The sequence below is a fragment of the Venturia canescens genome, chromosome 2 (genome assembly GCF_019457755.1).
Source record: "Venturia canescens isolate UGA chromosome 2, ASM1945775v1, whole genome shotgun sequence".
NCBI lineage: Eukaryota > Metazoa > Arthropoda > Insecta > Hymenoptera > Ichneumonidae > Venturia > Venturia canescens.
The window spans coordinates 30,187,704-30,215,327 of record NC_057422.1 but is presented as its reverse complement, the minus strand read 5'-3'; the positions used below and the strand labels follow the sequence as shown (position 1 = coordinate 30,215,327).

Genomic DNA, 27,624 nt, shown 5'->3' with positions numbered 1-27,624 from the left:
CTCACAGAAAACAACAAAAAATTGTCTTTTTTGAATAAAACTTCTGATTTTTCACAGATCTTTCCTCTCACTCTTGTTTTTCTTTCATGCCTGCTCCTTTATTTTATAAGAAGCTCGAATCTACGCGTAACGGGGTGTTCTGACACAAAATAGTACCGTTACAATATACTCACACCATCCGAATTAAATTTTATTTTCTTTTATTCTATCTTCAAACTCACATTATGTCCGTGAAATTATTTCCAGCAATATTTCCTAAGAATATTACTCAAATAAAAAAAAAAAAAAATTCATGAATATTGAAAATCTAATTTCAGATTCGAATTGTTGAGAAAAAAATAGCATAGTTAAAAAAATAAACTATTGTAACAGAGTAATCGATTTGTTAAGTAAGCGGTAGAAACGGCCGGGCGCGCGAGGCCTCGGACCCCCCACCACGCCGCTCGATCTCATTTCTCCGACTGACGACGCTCGACGAACTTTAATCAATTTTTTTTAATTAGATAAAACGCACCTAAGGATCTGAAAAAATTCACGGTGATTCCCTGGGGTGTTGAGAGGTAGGTGATATTTTTTTCCACCCCCCAATGTCGATAACAACAACAATAAACAAAATAACACTTAAACATCATTATCTCCGGTTCTAATAAAGATATTCATGTTTTTTTTTTAAATTACTCGGCAAATGAAGGGCAAGTACAATCCATCATAATATTTAAAATAATATGAAAAGTCTCCGAGATATCTCTAATTGTTTAAAAGCATAAAATTTCAAGTCGCCCAAAAATTGTGATTTTGGTGTATAAAAATTTTTTTTTTCCATTTATGGAAAGTACTAGTAACGATCTGACTCCATGATATTTTGGCTACCTGTAGGCCAATGTGATCAGACTGGGCAGACGATTTACGGATTTTGGCTTGTTGCGGATTGTTGCTAAACTATACAACATAAGCAAAAAAAAATCGTACGATAATTTTGAACACACCTTATATTACTTGTATCATGAGTTTCAAAGCCACCCGTTGTTTATTTATCAATTTATAACGAAAAATGTAATTTTTTTTTCACGGGACTTTGGGTTTTGCAACTAAACAAATAATGATAATCGATCTCATGACGGCTCATTTTTTCAAGAATGATGAGACGAGCAACTTTTGTTTGAACAGTTTCCACGTACAACCCATAACAAAGACGTTATTTAACAAAACGTGGAGTTCCAAAAGTTTAAACGACGGTTACGGACAAATCCGGACCTAACTTTTTGGGGCATAAGTGAAAATATGTTCGTCCATATCTAATGAACCTAGAAAAAAATTGGCTAACCTACGTCATTCCAGAATAGAACTTAATTTTATTCTTCTGGACTACGAGCGGAGGCGGCTCAGCCGAGAAGTGACTCGATCGTACCCTTACGGGGAAAATCTTGTTACAATACACAGAAATCGTCCAGTGTGTAAGAGATCCCAAAAAAGATCATTATTCAGGATTGAGCGAGGCCTCGACAGTAGCGCGAGAAAATTCGGGCCGGGCTCTCGCGCTCCGCCGCTGGCGTCGTCAGTTCTCGGGTTCGGACATTTTGGGCACGTGAAATTAGAGCAGCCAGGTGCTCGTTTCACGCGCTCACGGGGGCGTCACCACCTCCTGGGCAGCAATTATCACGGGACCGGGGAAGCACACCGCGCATGCGCGCGGGGCTTCTTCATCGATCTCTATGATTGATTTGGCAGTCTTGATCCGGTCGCTGAAGCGTGCATCAAATTCGGGTTTCTCCACCAATTTCGGCTCAAACGATTACACAAACTCTGCTCATTTAACGGAACACTCTCTTGGACTCATTTTATTGGCTATATCGTTACGGTTGTCGGGTTCGTTCTCACGTGCACGCTTCGGTCGTCCATTCTGTTCGTCTCACACGTGTGCGACGAACACCGGGTCTTCTCTCATACTCACCTCGGGAAAAGTATCGGGCTTAATCGCATCAATTGTCGGGCAAATTCTGTACTCCCTCATCGAACATCGGAACAAATAAACCCTTCATCATTTTTCTCGCACCACCGGCGTACTTATTCTTCTTTTACCACCTACACCAAACTTCTTGCAAAAACAATCATTTTTTTTGGAGAAAAGAGAAAATAAAAAATAATCCTTATCAGCTGACCGTAATGAAACGCATAACTCCCGTTATTTTGCTTTGTGGGCATTTGAACGCTAAGAAATTACCGAAACATATTTTATAATTATTTAAAAAACCCATCCGCGTTCGTTTGTTCTTGACGCGTGAAAATTATCACATTCTATGGGACATATCGGGAAATCGAGTTGGGAACGGGACAAAATGTCGCTCCAAGTTAGTCCGTACCAATATAGCCAAGTGAAATCAAAGCTATTTTGTTTTGATACAACTCACATTTTTAGTTATTTACGAAGGAAAAGTAACAGTGGAATAAAAATTGTGTTTTTTTCTTTTAATTAGGCAATAAAAAAACTTTAAACGAACTTTCTAACGAACGCCATCCCAACTGGGAAATCAAACGTATTATACTCAGAAATTGCATCCTCATCTTCGTGAACTACCGTGGTGTCCGCTTGAAATTGCGTATTGGAAGCTATCTCGTAAGCCCAAGCTTGTAATCCTCGCTCTTCAACAGTACCTGCGAAATTGAATTGGATTGGACGTGATGGTATAATATGATTGTACCGTTTTTTGATCATGTTCCAGTTGAATTCATATTTTTTATTTACCAGGTATAATATGATCGAGTAAACATCCAGTGAAACCACCAACGAGAATCGTAGTACTCAACAACACAGTAACCACGCCGTCAATTGATGGATGCCCAGTGTGGATTATATCCTGTTGTAGACTTAACCATTTGGACAAGACCTGTATGAATAATATTCCAAGTGTAATTAATTGAAAAATGCCATGGACCTTTTTGTCAATTTTACAGTTAGTAAAATATCGTTACTATTGGTTAGGGTAGCCGCAATTCGGGTCACCTTTTTTTTTGCCAATTCCATTGCGGAAACATCATCAACATAAAAAAAAAATGTGTCCGAAAGTTGAATGCGCTGGGAAAATTTGAACAGTTGCTACCGAAAAGTTGAAGTTTTAAACGAAAAATACGTGTATTTATCAAACTCGTTATTTATTTTTTTCTGCTTCCCATAATAATGAGGATAGAAATCTGATATTTGGCACACTTGTTGTTCATATTAAAGGGAACGAAACGGAATTCTTTCAGATTTTTCCAAAGATTATTTCCGTGATTTGAATCGTTACAAAAATAGCTATATATGAGATTTTTTTTAGTATTTTTATCACGGTCGAACGAAGCACTTTTAACCCCTTCACGGTGAATGACACACATAGGGGCAAAAAAAAGTTGTGTCATTTTTGCGTTATGATACATCTAGGGGCATTTGAAAAAAGACATATCAAGAGACTTGGTAGAGTCGGGACAAGGACATTGACAGCCTTGTCGTCTGCTCGCCCGAGACTCTCGCCGAGTATACTTTCTCTGAATAAAACGATTCGCCGTGGTGGGGGTAAAATAGACAAGTGATTTTTTTGAACTACGAAACTTCAAAGTCATCTGAGGCTTTGAAAATTGAACTGGAGATTAATTAATAAATTCTCTTTCGATTCCACCAAAAATCAGCATGATCGATGGCGTGATTGCTGAGAAAAAACTTTGCACAGACTCAAGATTATGCAAAAGTTACCAACACATTCAAGAATTTATATGTCCGTATTTATAAAACACCATCAAAGGCACTTTGATGCACTCGAGTTTTTAATTGGTTGGATCTGACGACATCCATTTTTAGACGTTGTGATTGGTTGTTGAAATTGATTGTTGATGATTGGAAATCTGACGTCAACTTCAGAACGTCGCACACGGCAGCACAGCAGACATTAAAAAAACGTAGCACGGTAACAGCAGTCATAAATTCGACCGTATATATATGTACAAACCATGTGTCAGTTTTTGATCGTATAACAGAGTTTGGACATTACGAAGTGCGTGCGGGATAACAAAAAACGATTTTCGTCATCTAACGAAGTGCATATTACTATTTATTTTGATAAAATTTGTGATATACTAAACAGGTATCAAAGTGGCCGCGTAAATGTAGTCTGTTATCTGTGTGTGAAAAAGTATTAAAAAATGCGCGATGCATATGTCAACGAAACTCTTCAAGAATTCATTATTTTGTTCGATTGGAAATAAGTGTTAACTGAAATAATCCTTCAATTAAACCATAGTGCAAGAAATATTTTCCAATGTAAATATATAGTCAGTTGCGTGGTTATACAAGGTGTCCCATTTTAATTTTACACCTGACTTTTCTCGGAAAATATTGCTCGGATCAAATATTGTGTGGAACAAAACTTTTAGGGGTTGAAGGGGGACGTATGATAAAAATTGGTTTGTGGATCCAAAATTCAAAATGGCGGCGTGAGAATGGCCGACATGTTTTTTCGAATGGAAACATAACTTTTTTTCATCACCAAAAAATTTTTCAGCGCAAAACCAACAACTTTTGTTGGAAAAATTTTTTGATTAAGTTCATATTTTTCTAGTAAGAACATCATTTTCAACTATTTTAGAGGTATCCAGGATGTACCGCGAAGAGATCTTTAACGTACCAAGTGCAAGTGCGTTTGCGTGTAAGGAGCATATCAACGATTTCGTTGGGACTGAAATGAGCCATTGTTGCTAATTTTCAGAATTTTCCTCTAATTTAAGAACTTTTAAAAATTTCAAGAATCAAGAATTTTTCTCTGATTTCAGAACCTTTACAAATTTTCGATTTCGTCTCTTGATAATGGCTGCGGAGTCAGAAGATAAACGTTTCAATCAATTTTTCATCCGTGGGCGATCACAATGACTTCTAAAATAAAAAAGTCTTCTCTGATTTAAAACTCTAAAGTAAGAGAACTACGCAAAGTCAGACTACGTCAGTACTACCAATGATGTTTTCTTTAATCTCTTACAAAGTGAACTTACCTTTAATCGTAAGTGAGGCTTACGCTTAAAGATAAGTACACGCAAGCGAGGCTTACGCTTAAAGATAAGTTCACCTAAGCGAGACTTACGCCTACTTTTGAGTTGTAAATCAGAGAAGAATTTTTTATTTTAGAAGTCATTGTGATCGCCCACGGATGAAAAATTAATTGAAACGTTTATCTTCTGACTCCGCAGTCATTAGCAAGAGACGAAATCGAAAATTTGTAAAGGTTCTGAAATCAGAGAAAAATTCTTGATTCTCGAAATTTTTAAAAGTTCTTAAATTAGAGGAAAATTCTGAAAATTAGCAACAATGGCTGATTTCAGTCCCAACGAAATCGTTGATATGCTCCTTATTTTAGGGAGGTGTCGGGGCAATTACTTCCGAGCTGAAAATTTGTATCGACGTGAATATCCTGATCGTCGTCACCCATCACGGCAGACAATCCGAACCCTTGAGCAGCGAGCGAGGGCAGGTCGGATGATCCGCCACCGTCGACATTTCCCAAACATCAATAATTTTGGTGGATTGCATGAAGCCCGAAACATGGCTATTTTAGCCATGATAGCAATCGGTCCTCATTTGAGTGCTAAAGTGATCTCGGAACGAATGGGGTTTCCCAAATCGACAGTGCACCGTGTATTGAGAGGTGCGAAACTTCACCCGTACTGACTACAATTCCACCAAGACACTCCTAATCCAGATCCGTTGCGAAGGGTGGCGTTTTGTCGGTGGGCGTTGAGACAAATCGAGCGATCCAGGGACTTTTTTCGATACGTTATGTTCAGTGATGAATTCACTTTCGACAACCGTGGTCAAGTGAACCGATGGAACTTTCGGTATTGGTCTGATCAGAATCCACATTGGTTGAGACAGATCGATCACCAGCATCGATGGAGTTTGAACGTATGGTGTGGTATTGTGAACGGGCAATTAATAGGTCCCCATTTTTTCGAGGGAAATGTGAACTCTGTCCGTTACCTTGATTTTCTACAAAATGAACTGCCTCTTTTGCTAGAAGATCTGGATTTGGAAACACGTCAACAGATGTGGTTTCAGCAAGACGGTGCACCCGCTCACTGGGCTCATGTTGTTCGAAATCATCTGGATACAACATTTGGTCAACGGTGGATTGGTCGAGACGGTCCTGTAAATTGGCCTCCAAGGTCACCAGATCTTACGTCTCCTGATTTCTTTTTGTGGGGGTACTTAAAAGACGCTGTCTACCGTCAAGCTCCAACAACACGAGAGAACATGAAGAAGCGGATAAGAGCTGCCTGCCGTGCGATCCCGAGAGATGTTCTCCTACGCACGGTTGATGGTTTTGAGAGAAGAGGTCAGGCATGTTTAAACATGAATGGAGGGATCTTTGAATATCTCTAGGGAGGGATCAGAGTACACTCACAAGGAGGGTTTGGAGTCCGAAAATACTGCGGTAGTGACGAACCGCAGAGACCTAATCCTTGTGAGCTCGTACCTATGGGCATAAAGGCATTGCATGCCCCTCTTTTGAAAAAAAGTTGCAAAATAAAATGAAAATAAAAAACACACACATATGCACCTCCCCGTATGCACGTATATGCAGACGCACACGCAAACGCACTTGCACTTGATACGTTAAAGATCTCTTCGCGGTGCATCCTGGATACCTCTAAAATAGTTGAAAATTATGTTCTCACTTAAAAAATATCAACTTAATCAAAAAATTTTTCCAACAAAAGTTGTTGGTTTTGCGCTGAAAAATTTTTTGGTGATGAAAAAAAGTTGTTTCCATTCGAAAAAAACATGTCGGCCATTCTAACGCCGCCATTTTGAATTTTGGATCCACAAACCAATTTTTATCAAACGTCCCCCTTCAACCCCTAAAAGTTTTGTTCCACACAATATTTGATCCGAGCAATATTTTCCGAGAAAAGTCAGGTGTAAGATTAAAATGGGACACCCTGTATATCATGTGTAATAATGTAGGTTATATATACGAGTGCCCTTTGATAGCTGTGTGGTAATAACGAACCGGCCGGGGTTTGCTCCTTACACGCAAACGCACTTGCACTTGGTACGTTAAAGATCTCTTCGCGGTGCATCCTGGATACCTCTAAAATAGTTGAAAATGATGTTCTTACTTGAAAATTATGAACTTAATCAAAAAATTTTTCCAACAAAAGTTGTTGGTTTTGCGCTGAAAAATTTTTTGGTGATGAAAAAAAGTTATGTTTCCATTCGAAAAAAACATGTCGGCCATTCTAACGCCGCCATTTTGAATTTGGGATCCACAAACCAATTTTTATCAAACGTCCCCCTTCAACCCCTAAAAGTTTTGTTGCACACAATATTTGATCCGAGCAATATTTTCCGAGAAAAGTCAGGTGTAAGATTAAAATGGGACACCCTGTATAATCACGCAACCGACGATATATTTTGTGACAATTTTTATTTTTCGAATTGTCACAAATCAAGATTTCCGAGCGTTATGCTCGAGGAAAAGTATACCTGTCCCGCTCGCTCTCCACTTCAACCATACACGACCACGCAAATCTTTTATAGGGCAAAAATAAAGAAATTTTCAAGAGAAATTAAGCTATGTAATCTATTTTTTTATTTATTTTCATGCGAGCCGTCCCGAAAATCAAAAGGGAAAATTCGAATATAAGAAGAAAACAACACTTACAACGTCTGTGTACGTCGAAACACAGTCACATACACAACACACGCACACCAACTCACGTTAAACCGTCGTGGAGTACTTTCGAAGGTGCGAGAACATCCGAAATTCGAAATTCTTGGAGACTAGCGACGCTGTACACCGAGGCTTCAGGGGAGTCCCGTCAAAAGGGGCGTCGAACCCGTTTATAATGTTTATATCGTCCCGATTACGCCTGGCGAAAAGGGTCGAAAACCATCGAGAAAATCTCTTATCCGTCGTCAAATAAAATAATCATCGTTTTATAAGGGCCAGGGGTATTATCTAAATATCTGAAAAATTAATTAATGGTTCCCGCAGAATTGTGGGGCCCCGTCTAACGCTCATTATTGAATATTAGAGCGACGCACCTGTCACCTAATGTACGTGAGACTGGAGGGGAGGTAGGGACAAAGATGTACTGCGTCGATCGATCTAGCCAGATTTTCGTGAAGTATCGAGCGGGCCGGACGGAATATCGAGAGCTCTGGTGTGATCTGCGGAGTTCACCCTTTCTTTCAACGACTTGCTGTCTTTGAACTCTCGTAAATTTTCCCGTTGTTATTATTAACGGGTCGAGTTTTATAGTCGACGTATTGAGAAAATTTAACTGACTAAATTATTCTGTCAAAAGAGCCAATAATTATTCGAGAAATACGGTCACGGCGACGGCTTCGCCTCGCGATTTCTATCCAAGCTCGGAATTGTACAAATTTTCCACTCGTAACCGCGCTTTCGCCTTGCGAGGTGGGACTTTTTCTTTTTTTTTGAGACTGAAGTGATTAAAGATTAAAATTGTAGCTTGCGTGGTCGTGCGCGAAAATCTCCGTGTTGTGATAGTTGTGTGAGGATTCGTGGGGAAAAAGTCGTGAATGTTAGAGTGAGCTAGAGTGAGACCGAGTGAGTGGATCGGGTTCGTTTACGCGTGCGACGGGAGAATAGCTCGGCCGAGTAACCGATTAGCGGGGGCTCGGTGATTTCTTTTGATCCCGTAAATCATTAGTACATCGTAATTTTCCATCTAAGAATTCCCTGACCACAAGTAGTTCGGTGACAGGACGAAACGAGCTCGATATTAAATTATAAAGTGTGTAGGATCCCGATCGTGTGTGAATGTGGTTCGCGACATTTTTCCCCGAATCACGTGATAGTCCCATTAAGATTCTCACCAGCGATATAAAAGATTTGTGAATTAAATAGATGAATAAACGAGGTGTTCAACCAATTCTTTTTAAACTATTTTGACCAATTTCGTGAGTTGAGAATATCAATTATTCTTCCTTTCGCCCACCCCCATTCCGCTGCCAGCCAAGGCGGTCAACAGTTTCTCTTTCTCTTTTTCGTCGAGTCGCTCAGCGACTGGCGCCCACGGGATTTATCCCGAAATAAGAAATCGGCGGAAAAGAGATGGAGAGTTTTGTGACAGAATCTGGGTGACATAAAAAAAAATACGGTCACAATTTACACTTGACCATATTCCGCGCACTCTGGTTTAATTGAACGATTATCTCATTTGACACTTATTTCCAATCGAACAAAATAATGAAATATTGAAAAGTTTCGTTGACATAAGCATCGCGCATTTTTTTATATTTTTCATTTTCACACCCAGATCATAGTCTACATTTACGCGGCCGCTTTTATACCGGTTTAGTATACCACAAGTCTTAACAAAAGAAAAATTAGTATACACTTTGTTAGATGACGTGAAAATTATTTTCATTTTCCCGCATGCACTTCCTAACATCATAACCCCAAACGTCAACACGACGTGAAACTTCGGCTGGTGACTTTCGAGTGATTAGTGATTTCGAGCTCTCGAGCTCCTCAGCTTTCCGCCAAACTTCCTTGTTCTTTTTATTGAATGTCATTGGCCCAAAAATTCTCTCACCCTTCATTGGTTGCAGCAAAATTTCTCTCACCAGGGATTGGTGATCATGGGGGCCAAGGGGCCTATGTTTGTAGCGGTTGGAGTACGCGCATACAGATGCGTCAAATCCTGAATGTGTTAGTAACTTTTGCATAATCTTAAGCCCGTGCAAAGATTTTCTCAAAAATTACTACACTGATCATGCTGATTTTGGGCTCATTCGACAGAGAACTTCTTTATTATCTGAAAGTTCAATTTTCAAAGCCGTACACTGAATTCCATTAATGCCTGGATCGCTTGGTTGTAGCAAATGTTCAGAGCGGTCGATGTTCGATTGTACGACTTTCAGACTAGTCTGACAAAAGAACTTTTTAACCCTATTTTGACAGCACCTTGGTGTGGTGTAAGTGCAGCGAACTGAATTGCCGCATTCAATAATAACAAGGATGATTTTTGAAATTTATGATGAAACGTATAACTTTTGTAGGCTTGATAAAAATAATTACATGTTTCAAAAAGTATCGAACTATTATTGATATATGGGGAAAATATTTAAATTACATTAAAAATATATTGTAACGGTACGATGGTGACAGAACACCCCGTTACGCGTGAATTCGAGCTTCTTATGAATAAGAGGAGCAGGTATGAAAGAAAAACAAGAGTTAACTCAAAGTAACGTGGAAATAAACAAAATAAAGCTTTTATTCAATTTTTGTTGTGTTTGGTGATTGTTTAAGTACAAAATCTCAGCAACTTTCCAAATGGACGGTTCGTGATTAGTTTCTGACTCGCATAATAGTTTAACAAAAAAGGAAGAACTGATTTCTAGTTCGTCTCGTGTGATAATGTTAACAAAAAGAAAGAACTGATCTCTAAATCGCAATTACTTTTGGTTCAAATGTCGCAAAACAATTTGATTCGCACAATAATTGATATTTCGCAAGGTAATTCAGTGTTTCGCACAATGACTTTATTGTTCGCTAATAAAATGTGATGTTTCGCAAAATGAATTTTAGTGTTTTCGCAAATGAATTTTAGTGTTTTCGCAAATGATTCAGTGTTTCGGAAATGATTCAGTGTTTCGCAAATGATTAAGTGTTTCACAAATGAAATTTAGTATTTTCGCAAATGATTAAGTGTTTCGCAAATGAAATTTAGTTTTTCGCAATTGAAATTTATTTTTCGCAAAATAATTTAAATTCGTAAAAAAAAATTGTTTGTTCAATAATTTTTAAATGGACTCTACTTGCACTCAGGAAGCCAAAAAGATATTTTTAGGATTAGAACCCACCCAGGAATCTTCAGACAGAACGAAATCGAACTGTCCCCGCCCTCCTGGCATGAGTGAGAGGAATCCACCAAGAATCTTTTGATCGAACGAAGCCGAACGATCACCTCCCTCTTGGCAGACAAGGAATAGGTAATCTAGCCAGAAATCTTCAGACGGAACGAAATCGAACCATCCCCGCCCTCCTGACTAGATCGGTGCCCCACACTGACAATCCTGAACCCAAACGAAATCGAATGGGACCCACCCTGTCAGCATGAGTCGGTGGTATATGATTAAGGGTGCTTCCTGAGCGATATTTCTCTTTTTTGCGTAAAGCGGGCTCTGGTTTCCTAGGCCAGAGTCGGCGAGTTTGCGTAATGCGGATCCGAGTTGCGAGTCTCGAGATCGGCTAGTGAAAGCGGGTCTAGCGTGATGAGGACTAGACTGGCTCCTGAGACCAGTTTCCATGGGCTCTTTATACTCACGCGAAACAACGACCAACTATCATAATAATTTTGTCGCATTGCGACAATTACGCCCATTCACCAATCAAGTTCATCTCAAACCTTCTTAAATTTCCCGATTGGTTAAATTTTGTGTCGTATGTTCTTTGCTATTGGTTGATTGGCTCGGACCAATGCCTTTTTTCGGAGTTTCAGCGACGCGCAAACGCGACACTTCGTTGCGCCAATTATCAGTGAATGATTTCTTAATTCGTTGTTCTTGACAGTTTCGCATTGGTCGGATCTCTTGATTGGCGAATGTGCGCTTGTTGCCTGAAGCGCGCGAAGTACATTTAAATTTGAATTTACCCGAGTTGTTTGATATTGTAAAATTTCTTCAATTTGTAAGTGCTTTTACTGTGAGATTTCCACCTTCCTAATTTTTCCCTAATTCTTTCTTAAGTTTCAGTTATTTTCATGTCAGACGATTGAATTTATTTAAGTAAATTTTAACGAGATAGTTAACGTGTGTGATCGATGCGAGGTGGGTCGATACGCGAGCCCAGGCGCTGGCGCCTCGATTGATTGATTGTCGCACCGCGCTCTACTTTATCGGTACGTCCGATAACTATTTTATCGACCCGCCTGGATCGTCTCAATATTTACGATATATTGTAAATATAAGTGCGAAATAAATCTGAAATTTGAAAAAATTCGAAGTCGAGCGAAACACGAAATTTTTCAAAAATGGAAAACACGACAGGTCAGAAACACGTCTTATGCCATTCCGGACCGGATAGAGTATACACGTGAAATGACCGAAAAATTTCACCTTTCCACCAGCCGACCGAATATTTTTTTAGATTATGCCATAGCTGGGCATTTTAGGTTTAAAAATTTTCGTATTTTTTTCTCCTACTGGAACGAAAAATGGAGACAGAATTTTCAGAAAGTTTGAGGCGAAATTTAAATATTCACAATCACGGAAATTGAATTGGAAGAAAGAGTTGCGAATAAAAAGACGCAGATCGAAGACGAGGACGAAGACGAGGACGGAGACGAGGACGAAGACGAAGGCGGAGACCAGGACGAAGACGACGACGAAGACGAGGACGAGGACGAAGACGACGACGAAGACGACGACGACGACGAAGACGAGGACGAGGACGAAGACGAGAACGAAGACGAAGACGAAGACGAAGACGCAGACAAAGACGACGACGAAGACGAGGACGAGGACGAAGACGAAGACGCAGACAAAGACGACGACGAAGCCGAGGACGAAGACGAAGACGACGACGAAGACGAGGACGAAGACGAGGACGACGACGAAGACGAGGACGACGACGAAGACGAGGACGACGACGAAGACGAGGACGACGACGAAGACGCAGACGAGGACGAAAACGAGGACGAAGACGAAGACGAAGACGAAGCTGAAGCCGAAGACGAATCGCCGTATTGACATTATAATTTAAAAATCGCCGCGAAACATTACCGACAAAGCTTTCCGTCAACTCCAGCTTTTTTATTCGCACTCTTTCTTTCAATTCAATTTCGGTGATTGTGAATATTTAAATTTCGCCTCAAACTTTCCAAAAATTCTGTCTCCAATATTCGTTCGAGTAGAAGAAAAAAATACGAAAATTCTCAAACCTAAAATGCCCAGCCACTACATAATCTAGAAAAATATGCGGTCGGCTGGTGGAAAAGTGAATTTTTTCGGTCATTTCACGTGTATACTCCATCCGGTACGGAATGGCATAAAACGTGTTTCTGACCTGTCTTTGTCGGTGCTGTTTCGCGGCGATTTTCAAATTATAATGTTAATATTGCGATTAATAATTTATTATTAATAAAACTCCATTTAATCATCTACATCGAACGATTTGTGAATGAGAATCAAGACAGATAAGAATCCAATCATTCTCGATTCTTTTATTTTACTACTAACATTTTGTTACGTAAATTGACTTGCTTCCAGGAACATTTGATGTGAATGCATAAATGGAGAACGATGGGCCTTCAATACGCGATGTAAATTCTAAGTCAATGAATCATTCCATTTGCAAAATATTGGGGATTTCGATTAATTCATTATTTACTGAGGAAAAAAATGTGATTGACAGATTTTACTCTTTATAATATCGAAAAAAACGTCAATCCTGCGCAAAGGAAGTGAGGCTTACTGAGATGTCGTGATTCATTCAAGGAGGTGAATCCAATTGTCGTGTTTCGTTGTACGGTCGGAGCATACCAGAAAATATCCGAAGAAACCGTCTTTTCTATTGGAAACGTCTCTATTGATGAAAAATCGTGATTTTTTCGAACATGATCGAGCTATCTCTGCTCTTAAATCGTATAACGATCGTTGGAGCTTACTGAGCCTTCGTTATTCATGCAAGGAGATGGTTCCGTTACTATCGCTTGTCGTACGACCAAAAAATATCAAAAATTACTTATCAAAACAATATTTAGCATTGAAGTGGTGCCCTTTCTTGAAAAATCGAGATTTTTCCTACATTATTCACCTTCTTGAATGAATCACTAAGTCTGAGTATGCTCCAATACTCGTTATTCGACTCGAGAAAAGAGATTGCTCGATCGTGTTCTAAAAAATCTCGATTTCTCAAGAATAGAGACGATTCCAATAATAAAGGGAGTTTTTTCGTATAGGTTTTGGTATACTCCGACCGTACAACGAAATACGACAATTGGATTCACCTCCTTGAATGAATTACGAAGGCTCAGTATGCTCCAATACTCGTTATTCGATTCGAGAGCCGAGATGGCTCGATCGTTTTCGAAAAAATCTTGATTTCTCAAGAATAGAGACGATCCCGATAGAAAAGGCGGTTTCTTCGTAGAGTTTTTGGTATGCTCTGATCGTTTAAAAAATCATAACGATTGGATTTACCTCCTTGAATAAGTCACGAAGGATCAGTAAGCTCCAATACTCGTTATTCGATTCGAGAACAGAGATTGCTCGATCGTTTTCGAAAAAATCTCGATTTCTCCAGAATAGAGAAGATTCCGATTGAAAGGGCGGTTTCTTCGTATAGTTTCTGGTGTGCTCCGACCGTACAACGAAACGCAACAATTGGATTCACCTCCTTGAATGAATCACGACATCTCAGTAAGCCTCACTTCCTTTGCGCAGGATTGACGTTTTTTTCGATATTGCAAAGAGTAAAATCTGTCAATCACATTTTTTTCCTCAGTAAATAACGAATTAATCGAAATCCCCAATATTTTGGAAATGGAATGATTCATTGACTTAGAATTTACATCGGGTATTGAAGGCTCATCGTTCTCCATTTATCCATTCACATCAAATGTTCCTGGAAGCAAGTCAATTTACGTAACAAAGTATTAGTAGTAAAATAAAAGAATCGAGAATGATTGGATACTTATCTGTCTTGATTCTCATTCACAAATCGTTCGATGTAGATGATTAAATGGAGTTTTATTAATAATAAATTATTAATCGCATTATTAACATTATAATTTGAAAATCGCCGCGAAACAGCACCGACAAAGACAGGTCAGAAACACGTTTTATGCCATTCCGTACCGGATGGAGTATACACGTGAAATGACCGAAAAAATTCACTTTTCCACCAGCCGACCGAATATTTTTCTAGATCATGTCGTGGCTGGGCATTTTAGGTTTGAGAATTTTCGTATTTTTTTCTTCTACTCGAACGAAAATCGGAGACAGAATTTTCGGAAAGTTTGAGGCGAAATTTAAATATTCACAATCACCGAATTTGAATTGAAAGAAAGAGTTGCAAATAAAAAAGCTGGAGTTGACGGAAAGCTTTGTCGGTGATGTTTCACGGCGATTTTTAAATTATAATGTCAATATGGCGATTCGTCTTCGTCTTCAGCTTCGTCTTCGTCTTCGTCTTCGTCCTCGTTTTCGTCCTCGTCTTCGTCGTCGTCTTCGTCTTCGTCCTCGGCTTCGTCGTCGTCTTTGTCTGCGTCTTCGTCTTCGTCCTCGTCCTCGTCTTCGTCTTCGTCCTCGTCTTCGTCTTCATCGTCGTCTTCGTCCTCGTCTTCGTCCTCGTCTGCGTCTTCGTCTTCGTCCTCGTTTTCGTCTTCGTCCTCGTCTTCGTCTTCATCGTCGTCTTCGTCTTCATCGTCGTCTTCGTCTTCGTCTTCGTCCTCGTCTCCGTCCTCGTCTTCGTCCTCGTCTTCGATCTGCATCTTTTTATTCGCAACTCTTTCTTCCAATTCAATTTCGGTGATTGTGAATATTTAAATTTCGCCTCAAACTTTCTGAAAATTCTGTCTCCAATTTTCGTTCGAGTAGGAGAAAGAAATACGAAAATTCTTAAACCTAAAATGCCCAGCTATGGCATAATCTAGAAAAATATTCGGTCGGCTGGTGGAAAGGTGAATTTTTTCGGTCATTTCACGTGTATACTCCATCCGGTCTGGAATGGCATAAGACGTGTTTCTGACCTGTCGTGTTTTCCATTTTTGAAAAATTTCGTATTTCGCTCGACTTCGAATTTTTTCAAATTTCAGATTTATTTCGCACTTATATCAAAAGACTCGGTAGAGTCTCGGGACAAGTACATTGACAGCCCTGTCGTCTGCTGGCCCGAGGCTCTCGCCGAGACTATACTTTCTCTGAATAAAACGATTCGCGGTAGTGGGGGTAAAATTGGCATGTGATTTTCTTTAATTGCGAAGCCTATGAGTTATGTACAACTTTGAAAATTGAACTTTCAGCTAATTAAGAAATTCTCTTTCGATTGCGCCCAAAATCAATACGATCGGTGGTGTAATTGCTGAGAAAAAACTTTGCACGGGCTCAAGATTATGCAAAAGTTACTAACACATCTATGGATTTACTGTGTCTGTACAGAACACCATCAAAGGCCTCTTGATGCCAGCTATAACCCATTTCTATGGAAGCTCGGGTCCCGGGATCCCGGCTACAGAAATAATGAGTTGTGATTGGTCAGGACACTTGCTGTACCGTTCCAGCGGAATACAGTTTATGAATATATATACAAGGCCATCAGTCAGCCGTCAGTTATTGATGTTATAACAAACGGATTTTCGACATTACGAAGTGCGGGGTGACAAAAAAATATTTTTCATCTAATAAAGTGTTAAATATGTATTTATTTTATTAAAAATAGTGGTATGCGGTGTCATACAGTATTACGAAAACCAGACATATAGTGACTTTGACGTGATATATAATACATCCATCTGTCAGTTTTTGATGGCATGAGCAAATTAATAGCAACAGCGATCTGAATGATAAAATTTCGGAGAAATAGTGCGAGCTGTATGAATTCGATTCAAAATTCTTATATGACTATAAAAAAAATGTTATGTAAGTTTTGTGAAAACCATGTGGGTTAGTTGTGCTCATCGCAATCGGTTCGCGAGTGTTTGTTATATAGAACATATATTAGTATTGGGAAATTTCTCCTTGTACAAATTCTTTGATTTTACGTTTATTTATGACATAATTTTTTTGCAATCCTGGTGCTGGTTCTTCAAAAATTTTCAACGGGAGTTATGTGAGAAAAATAAACTTTCGCTCATTATAATCTCTCAAACGTTCTTTCCAAACAGAAATTTTATGTTGTGTAATTACATTATAGAAAAAATATGCGTGATTGTATGTAAATGAATGCAAATAAATGTTGAAAAACTTCGGTCAAGTGAAAGTGTCTAATTCAATGTATTGTTGTCATATTTTCTTTCATTTCGTTTGGCCGTGTTCACCGGGCCCTTTTTCCCACCTACACCCTTACACCCTAGCTAACAGTGTATCTATACCAATTTCTATTCATTCTCTAGACAATTTGAGTGACATTCGTATTTCTATTTCCTCATATTGATGTCAATAAATTGGAAAATTCATAACAAAAAGTTTTCATGATTGCTTGTTTACAAACACGAGTTTTAAAAGATCTTTGGGCCATGTAAATACATAGATATTCTCTTGAATTGTTGCATGATGAATTTGGAAATTCATTTCAATAAGTCATTGATTGCTTATTTTTCGTGATATCAAAATTTGTATCTTCCAAATGCAATGAACACATCTCAAGTTTGACAACATGATGAAGCGACACGTATATTGAGTATTTCCAGACCATGTTTACGATTGGCATTATGGATTAAAAAATTCATGTGTGTGAGTCTACGCCTGATCATTTCTGGATGTGATCAAATATTTTGTCTGTGTATAACCATGGAGACACACTAAATTACACTATTTGATTTACTCCAACATGCAGCGTATCTGTCACTTTTTACACTATTTGATTTACTTCAACATGCAGCATATCTGTCACTTTATTTATTGAATATGCCATAATAAGTTTCAAAAATGTGGTTCGGGTAATTTTAAAGTTTTTTGCCCCATAGCACCAAAGTTTGTATTACTGGTACGCAGCGAATACGTATGAACTTTGATATTCCTGCGAAGCGGTAGGTGTGCCAATCTTTTCACTTTTTGCTTCCAACTGTAATAAATGAATGAGATACATGAAACAATTATGCGTTCTGTTCACTTTCAAGTGCGCTGTCTTTTTTCCTTTTAGTTTTGGCATAATAAATTTTATGAATCGGTGGTAATTTTTTCTGTCTGTACCAAAATTTAGATTAATAAATCGCAGCAAATACTTGCAAATTTGGAAAATTCTGTGTATTGACATGCATGCCAGGTATTAGTACTTCCTTTTTTTGATTATGGAATATGGATATCTACTAATAATAAAAATTATACACGAATTATAGGATTTGGAAATGGATTATAAATAATAATCAATAATAAAAAATAATGATGAATGATACAAAAAGTCAGCGATGGCCTGTTTATGAATGGCATAAGAAGTTATGTTTTCAAAATGCCATGCTCATATTAAAAAGTAAGCAATTCTGTTGGTCTTGACGCACTTCATACTTTTTCTTTTGTCCGGTTGAACCTTGGTGGCTACATGCAAAGTTTGAAAATTTTGTGCATCGACGTGGGTGCGTCAACTTTCTATCTCTGGGAATGATAATACGAATGGAAAAGATTGCTTCAAAAAGTCCTTGGAAGCACGTTTTTTAATGAAATAAAAATAACTAGCATTAGAATTCAATAAACATATGTGAAAATTGCGAATTCTGGTGGACTTGGTGAATATTATATATACAGGGTGTCCCATTTTAATCTTACACCTGACTTTTCTCGGAAAATATTGCTCGGATCAAATATTGTGTGGAACAAAACTTTTAGGGGTTGATGGGGGACGTTTGATAAAAATTAGTTTGTGGATCCAAAATTCAAAATGGCGACGTTAGAATGGCCGACATGTTTTTTTCGAGTGGAAACATAACTTTTTTTCATCACCAAAAAATTTTTCAGCGCAAAACCAACAACTTTTGTTGGAAAAATTTTTTGATTAAGTTGATATTTTTTAAGTGAAAACATAATTTTCAACTATTTTAGAGGTATCCGGGATGCACCGCGAAGAGATCTTTAACGTACCAAGTGCAAGTGCGTTTGCATGTGCATCTGCATATGCGTGCATACGTGGAGGTGCATGTGTGTGTGTGTTTTATTTTCATTTTATTTTTCAACTTTTTTTCAAAAGAGGGGCATGCAATGCCTTTATGCCCATAGGTACGAGCTCACAAGGATTAGGTCTCTGCGGTTCGTCACTACCGCAGTATTTTCGGACTCCAAACCCTCCTTGTGAGTGTTCTCTGATCCCTCCCTAGAGATATTCAAAGATCCCTCCATTCATGTTTAAACATGCCTGACTTCTTCTCTCAAAACCATCAACCGTGCGTAGGAGAACATCTCTCGGGATCGCACGGCAGGCAGTTCTTATTCGCTCCTTCATGTTCTCTCGTGTTGTTGGAGCTTGACGGTAGACAGCGTCTTTTAAGTACCCCCACAAAAAGAAATCAGGAGACGTAAGATCTGGTGACCTTGGAGGCCAATTTACAGGACCGTCTCGACCAATCCACCGTTGACCAAATGTTGTATCCAGATGATTTCGAACAACATGAGCCCAGTGAGCGGGTGCATCGTCTTGCTGAAACCACATCTGTTGACGTGTTTCCAAATCCAGATCATCTAGCAAAACAGGCAGTTCATTTTGTAGAAAATCAAGGTAACGGACAGAGTTCACATTTCCCTCGAAAAAATGGGGACCTATTAATTGCCCGTTCACAATACCACACCATACGTTCAAACTTCATCGATGCTGGTGATCGATCTGTCTCAACCAATGTGGATTCTGATCAGACCAATACCGAAAGTTCCATCGGTTCACTTGACCACGGTTGTTGAAAGTGGATTCATCACTGAACATAACATATCGGAAAAAGTCCCTGGATCGCTCGATTTGTCTCAACGCCCACCGACAAAACGCCACCCTTCGCAACGGATCTGGATTAGGAGTGTCTTGGTGGAATTGTAGTCGGTACGGGTGAAGTTTCGCACCTCTCAATACACGGTGCACTGTCGATTTGGGAAACCCCAGTCGTTCCGAGATCACTTTCGAACTCAAATGAGGATCAATTGCTATCATGGCTAAAATAGCCATGTTTCGGGCTTCATGCAATCCACCAAAATTATTGACGTTTGGGAAATGTCGACGGTGGCGGATCATCCGACCTGCCCTCGCTCGCTGCTCAAGGGTTCGGATTGTCTGCCGTGATGGGTGACGACGATCAGGATATTCACGTCGACACAAATTTTCAGCTCGGAAGTAATTGCCTCGACACCTCCCTAAAATAAGGAGCATATCAACGATTTCGTTGGGACTGAAAGCAGCCATTGTTGCTAATTTTCAGATCTTTCCTCTAATTTAAGAACTTTAAAAAATTTCGAAAATCAAGAATTTTTCTCTGATTTCAGAACCTTTACAAATTTTCGATTTCGTCTCTTGCTAATGGCTGCGGAGTCAGAAGATAAACGTTTCAATTAATTTTTTATCTGTGGGCGATCACAATGACTTCTAAAATAAAAAATTCTTTTCTGATTTACAACTCAAAAGTAGGCGTAAGTCTCGCTTCCGTGAACTTATCTTTAAGCGTAAGCTTCGCTTGCGTGTACTTATCTTTAAGCGTAAGCCTCGCTTGCGTGTACTTATCTTTAAGCGTAAGCCTCGCTTACGATTAAAGGTAAGTTCACTTTGTAAGAGATTAAAGAAAACATCATTGGTAGTACTGACGTAGTCTGACTTTGCGTAGTTCTCTTCCTTTTGAGTTTTAAATCAGAGAAGAATTTTTTATTTTAGAAGTCATTGTGATCGCCCACGGATGAAAAATTGATTGAAACGTTTATCTTCTGACTCCGCAGCCATTAGCAAGAGACGAAATCGGAAATTTGTAAAGGTTCTGAAGTCAGAGAAAAATTCTTGATTCTCGAAATTTCTAAAAGTTCTTAAATTAGAGGAAAATTCTGAAAATTAGCAACAATGGCTGATTTCAGTTCCAACGAAATCGTTGATATGCTCCTTACACGCAAACGCATTTGCACTTGGTACGTTAAAGATCTCTTCGCGGTGCATCCTGGATACCTCTAAAATAGTTGAAAATTATGTTCTCACTTAAAAAATATGAACTTAATCAAAAAATTTTTCCAACAAAAGTTGTTGGTTTTGCGCTGAAAAATTTTTTGGTGATGAAAAAAAGTTATGTTTCCAATCGAAAAAAACATGTCGGCCATTCTAACGCCGCCATTTTGAATTTCGGATCCACAAACCAATTTTTATCAAACGTCCCCCTTCAACCCCTAAAAGTTTTGTTCCACACAATATTTGATCCGAGCAATATTTTCCGAGAAAAGTCAGGTGTAAGATTAAAATGGGACACCCTGTATATTTTTCTTTCTCCTTCTGTCAAATTTTAACCCTTTGAAGCATAGTGACATACTGGTATGTCACCTACTTCCACTCTGTTTTTCTTCAATCGAATTGTTTTTTAGTGCCTAACAACGAATGTAAATGTATTTTTAGGATGTTCGGAGATCAATCGTGACTACTTTACCGCTATTAAGGGCTTATGTTGCACTTATCGGACGTTAATAATCACTACAGTGCAAAAAAATACATTTTTCAGCCAATAAATGTAATTGTGCCTAAACTAGCAGGTAAACAATAAACAAAAAATGAATTTTGGGTCGCTGATTATGAATTCGAGCTCAAAATCCAGGAATTCAAAATGACGGATACGGAGTTTCATTTTCATCACGCTTTTTTGAGCATTTTGGTCCATGTTGGATCCGCCATCTTGAATTTCCAAATTTTGAGTGCAGATTCGTAATCAGCGACCCCAAAAACCTCGAAGTACCAATTTTTGCTCTGATCAAATGATTTTTTGTATTTTCGATCCGCCATATTGGACCCGCCATCTTGAATTTCCAAATTTTTCGTGCAGATTCGTAATCAGCGACACTAAAAACCCCGAACTACCAATTTTTGCTCTGATCAAATGATTTTTTGTATTCTCGATCCGCCATATTGGACCCGCCATCTTGAATTTCCAAATTTTGAGTCCAAATTCGTAATCAGCGACCCCAAAAACCCCCGAGTACCAATTTCTGCTCTAATGAAATGTTTTTTTGTATTTTCGATCCGCCATATTGGATCCGCCATCTTAATTTCCAAATTTTTAGTGCAGATTCATAATCAGAGACCCCAAAAACCCCCGAGTACCAATTTTTGAGCTGATTGCACGTAAGGAAAAATGTATGCTTCAAAGGGTTAATGCGCTTAATAATAATATAGGTTAGTTCTTATTCCGAATGGAATTCGTTCGCTGGAAGAATAAGTGGGAAATAAAAACTGCCATCATTAAATATAAACTGGAGAGTTATTTTAGAAGCTTGAACATATATATTAAAACCATAAACTTCCCCTAGGAAAAAAAAGGTTGGGACAAGTACATTGAAGGTCCCTCGTTTGCTGATAATTCCATCCATAAAAAAAACTTAAAAAAAATTTTTTTTTTTAATTGTAAAAAAAATTATTTTACAAAAAAAAATACAGAACAATTCGAAAAAAATTTTTCAAATCTTGAAAAAACATTATCTTTGAAAATAACTAATCTATATCTATTATTTAAAGTGTCAAAAGAATCAAAAAACAAGTAAAAAATAAAAAACCGAAAAATCATGCTTGAAATCATTTTGGAAACCGATGCCTCATTCTTCTTATTTGATTCGAACAACTAAATCAATTGAAAAAATTCCATCTAATTTACGTGCAGCATTAAAATTTATGATATCAATCGGTGGACAAGTATTTTATTAGTAACTCCAAATTTTGACATTATTAAATTGTTCTAAGAAGCTTTTAAATCGAAAAAAATTACATGAAAGCTAGTCATTTGTTACTCTATGGTGGCAGAGACTTATAAGAAAATCGATTCTTCTCAGACTTTCAGGATCCTCTGGTATTATTCACAAAATTCGACGTCAATTGAATCGATACAAATTATGTTTAAATCGCCAAAGTCCAAGAACAGACCTGTGACGAAATATTTCCAGGACAATTTTAACGAAATTTAGGTCTTTTTTCGTGGAAACCAACGTTATAAGCCGAACATCATATCCCGGCCTCCAACCCACTTTTGACCGTGCTCTTTGGTTCCTAATTGACAAAACATATTAGAGTATGAAGAAAAAAATTGCCAAAGTCCAAGGACAGACCTGTGACGAAATATTTTCAGTACAATTTGGACGAAAAATAGGTTTTTTTTCGTGAAAACCAACGTTATAAGCCGAAAATCATAAAAAATTTATAGAAATTGAATCTAAAATCCTATAGTCATCTGAACATAAATGAGGAACTTTCGAGAAAAAAGACGTGATATGAAACCATAAACTTCCCCTAGGAAAAAAAAGGTTGGGACAAGTTCATTGAAGGTCCCTCGTTTGCTGATAATTCCATCCATAAAAAAAACTTGAAAAAAATTTTTTTTTTTTTTTATTGCAAAAAGAATTATTTTATATAAAAAATACAGAACAATTCGAAAAAAAAATTTCAAATCTTGAAAAAACATTATTGTTCAGGATTGAGCGAGGCCTCGACGGTAGCGCGAGAGAATTCGGGCCGGGCTCTCGCGCTCCGCCGCTGGCGTCGCCAGTTCGCGGGTTCGGACATTTTGGGCGCGTGCAATTAGAGCAGCCGGGTGCTCGTTTCACGCGCTCACGGGGGGCGTCGCCACCTCCTGGGCAGTAATTAGCACGGGACCGGGGAAGCACACCGCGCATGTGCGCGGGGCTTCATCATCGATCTCCATGATTGATGCCGCAGTCTTGATCCGGTCGCTGAAGCGTGCAATACGGCTAATCACTGCATCTCACTTTCTCACCAGTTTTCGGTATCAAATTCGGGTTCTCTCATTCATTTTCGGTTCAAATCATTACACGGACTCTGCGCATTTAACGGAACATTCTCTCGGACTTATTTAACGGAATATCTCAAAAAATCATCGGGTTCTTTCTCACGAGCACGCTTCGGTCGTCCATCTTGTTCGTCTCGCACGTGCTCGACGAACACCGGGTCAACTCGCATTTTCATCATCGGGCTTAATCGCACTAATTGTCGGGCAAATACTGTACTTACGATAGAACAGCGGAACAATAAATTCCTCACTATTTTTCTCGCACCACCGGCGTACTTATTATTCGTTTACCACCTACACCAGACTCCTTGCAAAAACATTTTGGTCCTTCGAGCCGGATCTGGTGGTAAATGCGCGCGGGTGGGTGTAAAAAGTGAGTGAAAATTCAGTGAGAACGGTTTCAACGGGTTTTTCACGGCGCATCGCATCTCACCGGGACTTCGAACATTCTCGTCTCCACGGCGTGGTTCGCACGTGGTTCGAGCTCAACGGGCGGCCATCTTGGTCATCGACCGTGCACTCTCATCGATTCTTCGATCTCAACGGGTTTTTTCTCAGTGAGTCTTCACATCGGGTGAGTTTTTTCGCAAACTTTATTCATCAATTTATTTGGGAAAATGGACATCAGTGCGGGAAGTGAAGCAAGTGTGCGGTCGCGGGCTCAGCGGTAGCGCCTTCTCTCTCACTCTCGGCGCGCGGGAACATTGGCGTCGATCTCGGCTCTCATTCTCGGGACGCTCACCGCGCGGCGCGGCGCGGCGCTGCGCAGTCGGTAATCAGTCACTGGCATCGGGTCACGGGCGGTAAAGTAACGGTCACATTACCGCGCACCGGTAATTTATCGGTTTTCCACGGGATTCGGACATTCGGCGGCAACTCATCGGCTAAACTCAATGCATGGACAATTCTCACGACCGTTACGGGCAATTACTCGGTTTTTCACACCTTTTTGGGCAATCTTGGGCACTTTTCGGGAGTGGCCAGTGACTTCGGGCAAAATCAACGGACATTTCTCACGGGTTCTAGCAGTGATTAGTGACACTTCGCATTCGGGTTTACAGTGACGTTCCGTTATCGAATTTTGGACAAATTCGCGGGTGCTTTATCGGTATTCTGTGCACTTTCGGGATTAACGGTGACAGGTGGCGCGGGTCGGGCGGGTTCGGGGCTACCTCGTCTCTTCAAGCATTTCGGGCTTGTACAAAAATTACGGGCTGCAGCATTCATACTACGGGACAATATCCTCCGGTTTTTTTTTGGGGATTTTTGTCGGTTATTGGGCTCCACGCAATTCTTTGGGAGCAATTGGGTCCCTTTCTCATTTGGATCGGATACCTCGCATTTTCGGCCGGTTCTATCATTCGGTTGCGCTCAACAGGTAACATGTCGGACGGGGAATCCTCACACCCAAAAGCGGAGCCGGGCGAAGAGCATCGGGTCCTCCTCGTCCCCACGGGACACGAGGTCGCTCCTCCAACGGGACCACCGGGATCCTCCTCACCGCGGCGGGACGTCTCCCCCGCAGCCTCACTCCAGGAGCTGGACGCGGGCAATCGGGATTTGACCTCACGCTCACGGGATAATTCTCGATCGGGCAGCCGGGAACCGTCACCGGGCACACGGAACCCACCTCGAGCGGGTAATCGGGCAACGGGACCGCTCGAGCTCAAGGTGGCGACACAGAACGCTCGGGTAAAACTCCTGGAGTCACTGCTCACTACGGTGACTCAGGCGGTCGCACGGGATTTCACCCCTTCACAGCTCGACAATTTGCGGGTGCAGTCGACGGAGCTGTGGAGCAAATTCTCACAGGTGCACGACGCGATCTCGGAGTCGTGCACGCCAGCGTTCTTATCGGGAGCATACGTCACCGGGGACGTATATTCGCAGGCGTTCCACCTGCACCAGCGCATCACCTCAATCCTTTCTCGGTTTCGGGACGAGATTCAGCCTTCCTCAACGGGAGCTTCCACATCGGGCGGCGCTGCAGCCATCGGGAGGGAGAATCTTCCGAAGATCTCTCTACCCACATTCACCGGGGACTTTTCAGCCTGGATTTCATTTCGGGATCTATTCACATCTTTGGTTCGGGACAACGCATCGCTCACTGATGTCGAGCGTATGTACTATTTGCGGACGGCCACATCGGGAGAGGCGGCCAAACTCATCGCCAGCCTCGCAATAGAAGCCGAATCTTTCGCAACGGCTTGGGAGATTCTCTCGGATCGGTACAACGACACACGGGTGCTCATCCGCTCTCACCTGGACAGCATTTTTCGCACAACGGTCATCTCACCAAACTCTGCACGGGATCTTCGCACTCTCATCCACGACGTCTCGGAGGCGTACAACTCACTCCGGGTTCTGGGGGCACCTATCGACTACTGGGACTGGGTTCTCGAGTATGCGATCACGCGACGTCTCGACACCTCGAGTCGCGTCGCCTGGGAAACAAAAGCGGGCCAATCACCAAATCAGCCAAAATTGGCAGAATTGCGGGCGTTCCTCACCAATCGGGCTCGGGCTCTTGAGGGCTCTGCTGTCTCCACGGGTCCTCCTCACTCTCGGAGCGGAAGCAACACGGGATCGGGCAAATCAGCACCGGGTACATCCTCAAGGCCGTCAGCAAGGGCTCATGCGGCAACAACGGGGAGCCAGCAATCATGCTCGCTCTGCCAGCAGGCGCACTTCATCGTCGCCTGCCCCAAATTTCGGGAGCTCACCAACGAGCATCGGCGGGAAAAGGTGCAGTCCTTGCGGCTGTGCTTTAATTGCTTGGGTCGGCACAACGTGTCGTCGTGCCAGACGACGACGAAGTGCAAGGAGTGCGAACGGAAGCATCACACCATGATCCACGTCGGGTGGAGTCGGGACGGGAGCACTCCTGCACCATCACGTTCGGTCAAGTCGGGCGAGGCATCGGGAGCCTCTACGGCGGGACCATCCTCATCAAGCTCCGCATGAGACAACGGGGCATTAACTTTGTCCGCCTCGGGAGCTGCCAGGCCGGCAGTTCTTCTCGCAACGGGTCAAGCTAACCTCATCACACCACACGGGGCTTCTCACCGGGTACGAATGTTGATCGACACGGGCGCGGAGATCACATTCATCACTGCTTCTCTCGTGCAGCAACTCAAGCTTCACCGGGAAGCATCGGTAATACCGATCATCGGGATCGGCGGGACGCATTCGGGCCACACGCGCGGGGTGGTTAGCGTAAAGCTTCGGTCTATGCACTCATCGGACATTGTCTCAATAAAAGCTCACATTTTGTCAAAGTTAATGCCTACTCTCCCTTCATTTACACCTCCTAACATCTCACTTTCTCATCTGCAAGGTCTTCCACTTGCAGACCCGGAATTTCTCTCACCAGGGTCCATCGATTTAATTCTCGGGGCTGACATCTATGGGCAACTCATTCGGGAGCAGATCAAGCGGGGGCCTCACGGCACACCGATTGCACAGAATACGGTTTTCGGGTGGATCGTTCTCGGTCCTATGGACTCTTCTCAACAGTCAGCCGGGTTGGTTCATCACGCTGCAGTGGATCACGGGTATCAGGAGCTTCAGGATCTCCTCACACAGTTTTGGGTACAGGAAGAAGTCTCGGGCTCGGGCGAATCGCACCTCACTCCTGACGAGCAGGAATGTGAGACTCATTTCTTGATGACACACAAACGGAACTCAGACGGGCGGTACGTCGTCAGATTGCCGGTTAAATGCGCATCGGGGACATTGGGCGGGTCTTTTCACACAGCTTCTTCCTGTCTCCATCGACTACAATGCAAACTCAATCGGGATTCAAGCTACAAGGGCCTCTACGACACGTTTCTCGGGGAATACGAATCATTGGGGCACATGACTCGAGTCTCGGGCAATCACGCCCCGCTCGGGCCCATTTACTACTTGCCGCACCACGGGGTGCTTACCACAAAGTTACGTGTTGTATTCAACGGG

At 41.0% G+C, this 27,624-nt stretch overlaps 1 protein-coding gene across 5 annotated transcripts in view; it reads right to left on the bottom strand.

Moving 5' to 3' along the window:
* LOC122406617 (solute carrier family 23 member 2) overlaps positions 1-27,624 on the bottom strand; it is a 1,354,473-nt gene that overhangs the window by 149,506 nt on the left and 1,177,343 nt on the right. For 4 of the 5 annotated variants that reach the window (XM_043412169.1, XM_043412170.1, XM_043412168.1 and 1 more), the window contains 2 exons: positions 2,744-2,885; positions 2,499-2,652 (listed from right to left, as the gene is read on the bottom strand). The exons of the other annotated variant lie outside the window; for it this stretch is intronic. In XM_043412169.1, the coding sequence (XP_043268104.1) occupies positions 2,499-2,652; positions 2,744-2,885 (296 nt within the window). The remainder of the gene's footprint in view (positions 1-2,498; positions 2,653-2,743; positions 2,886-27,624) is intronic. 5 annotated transcript variants of the gene reach the window in all.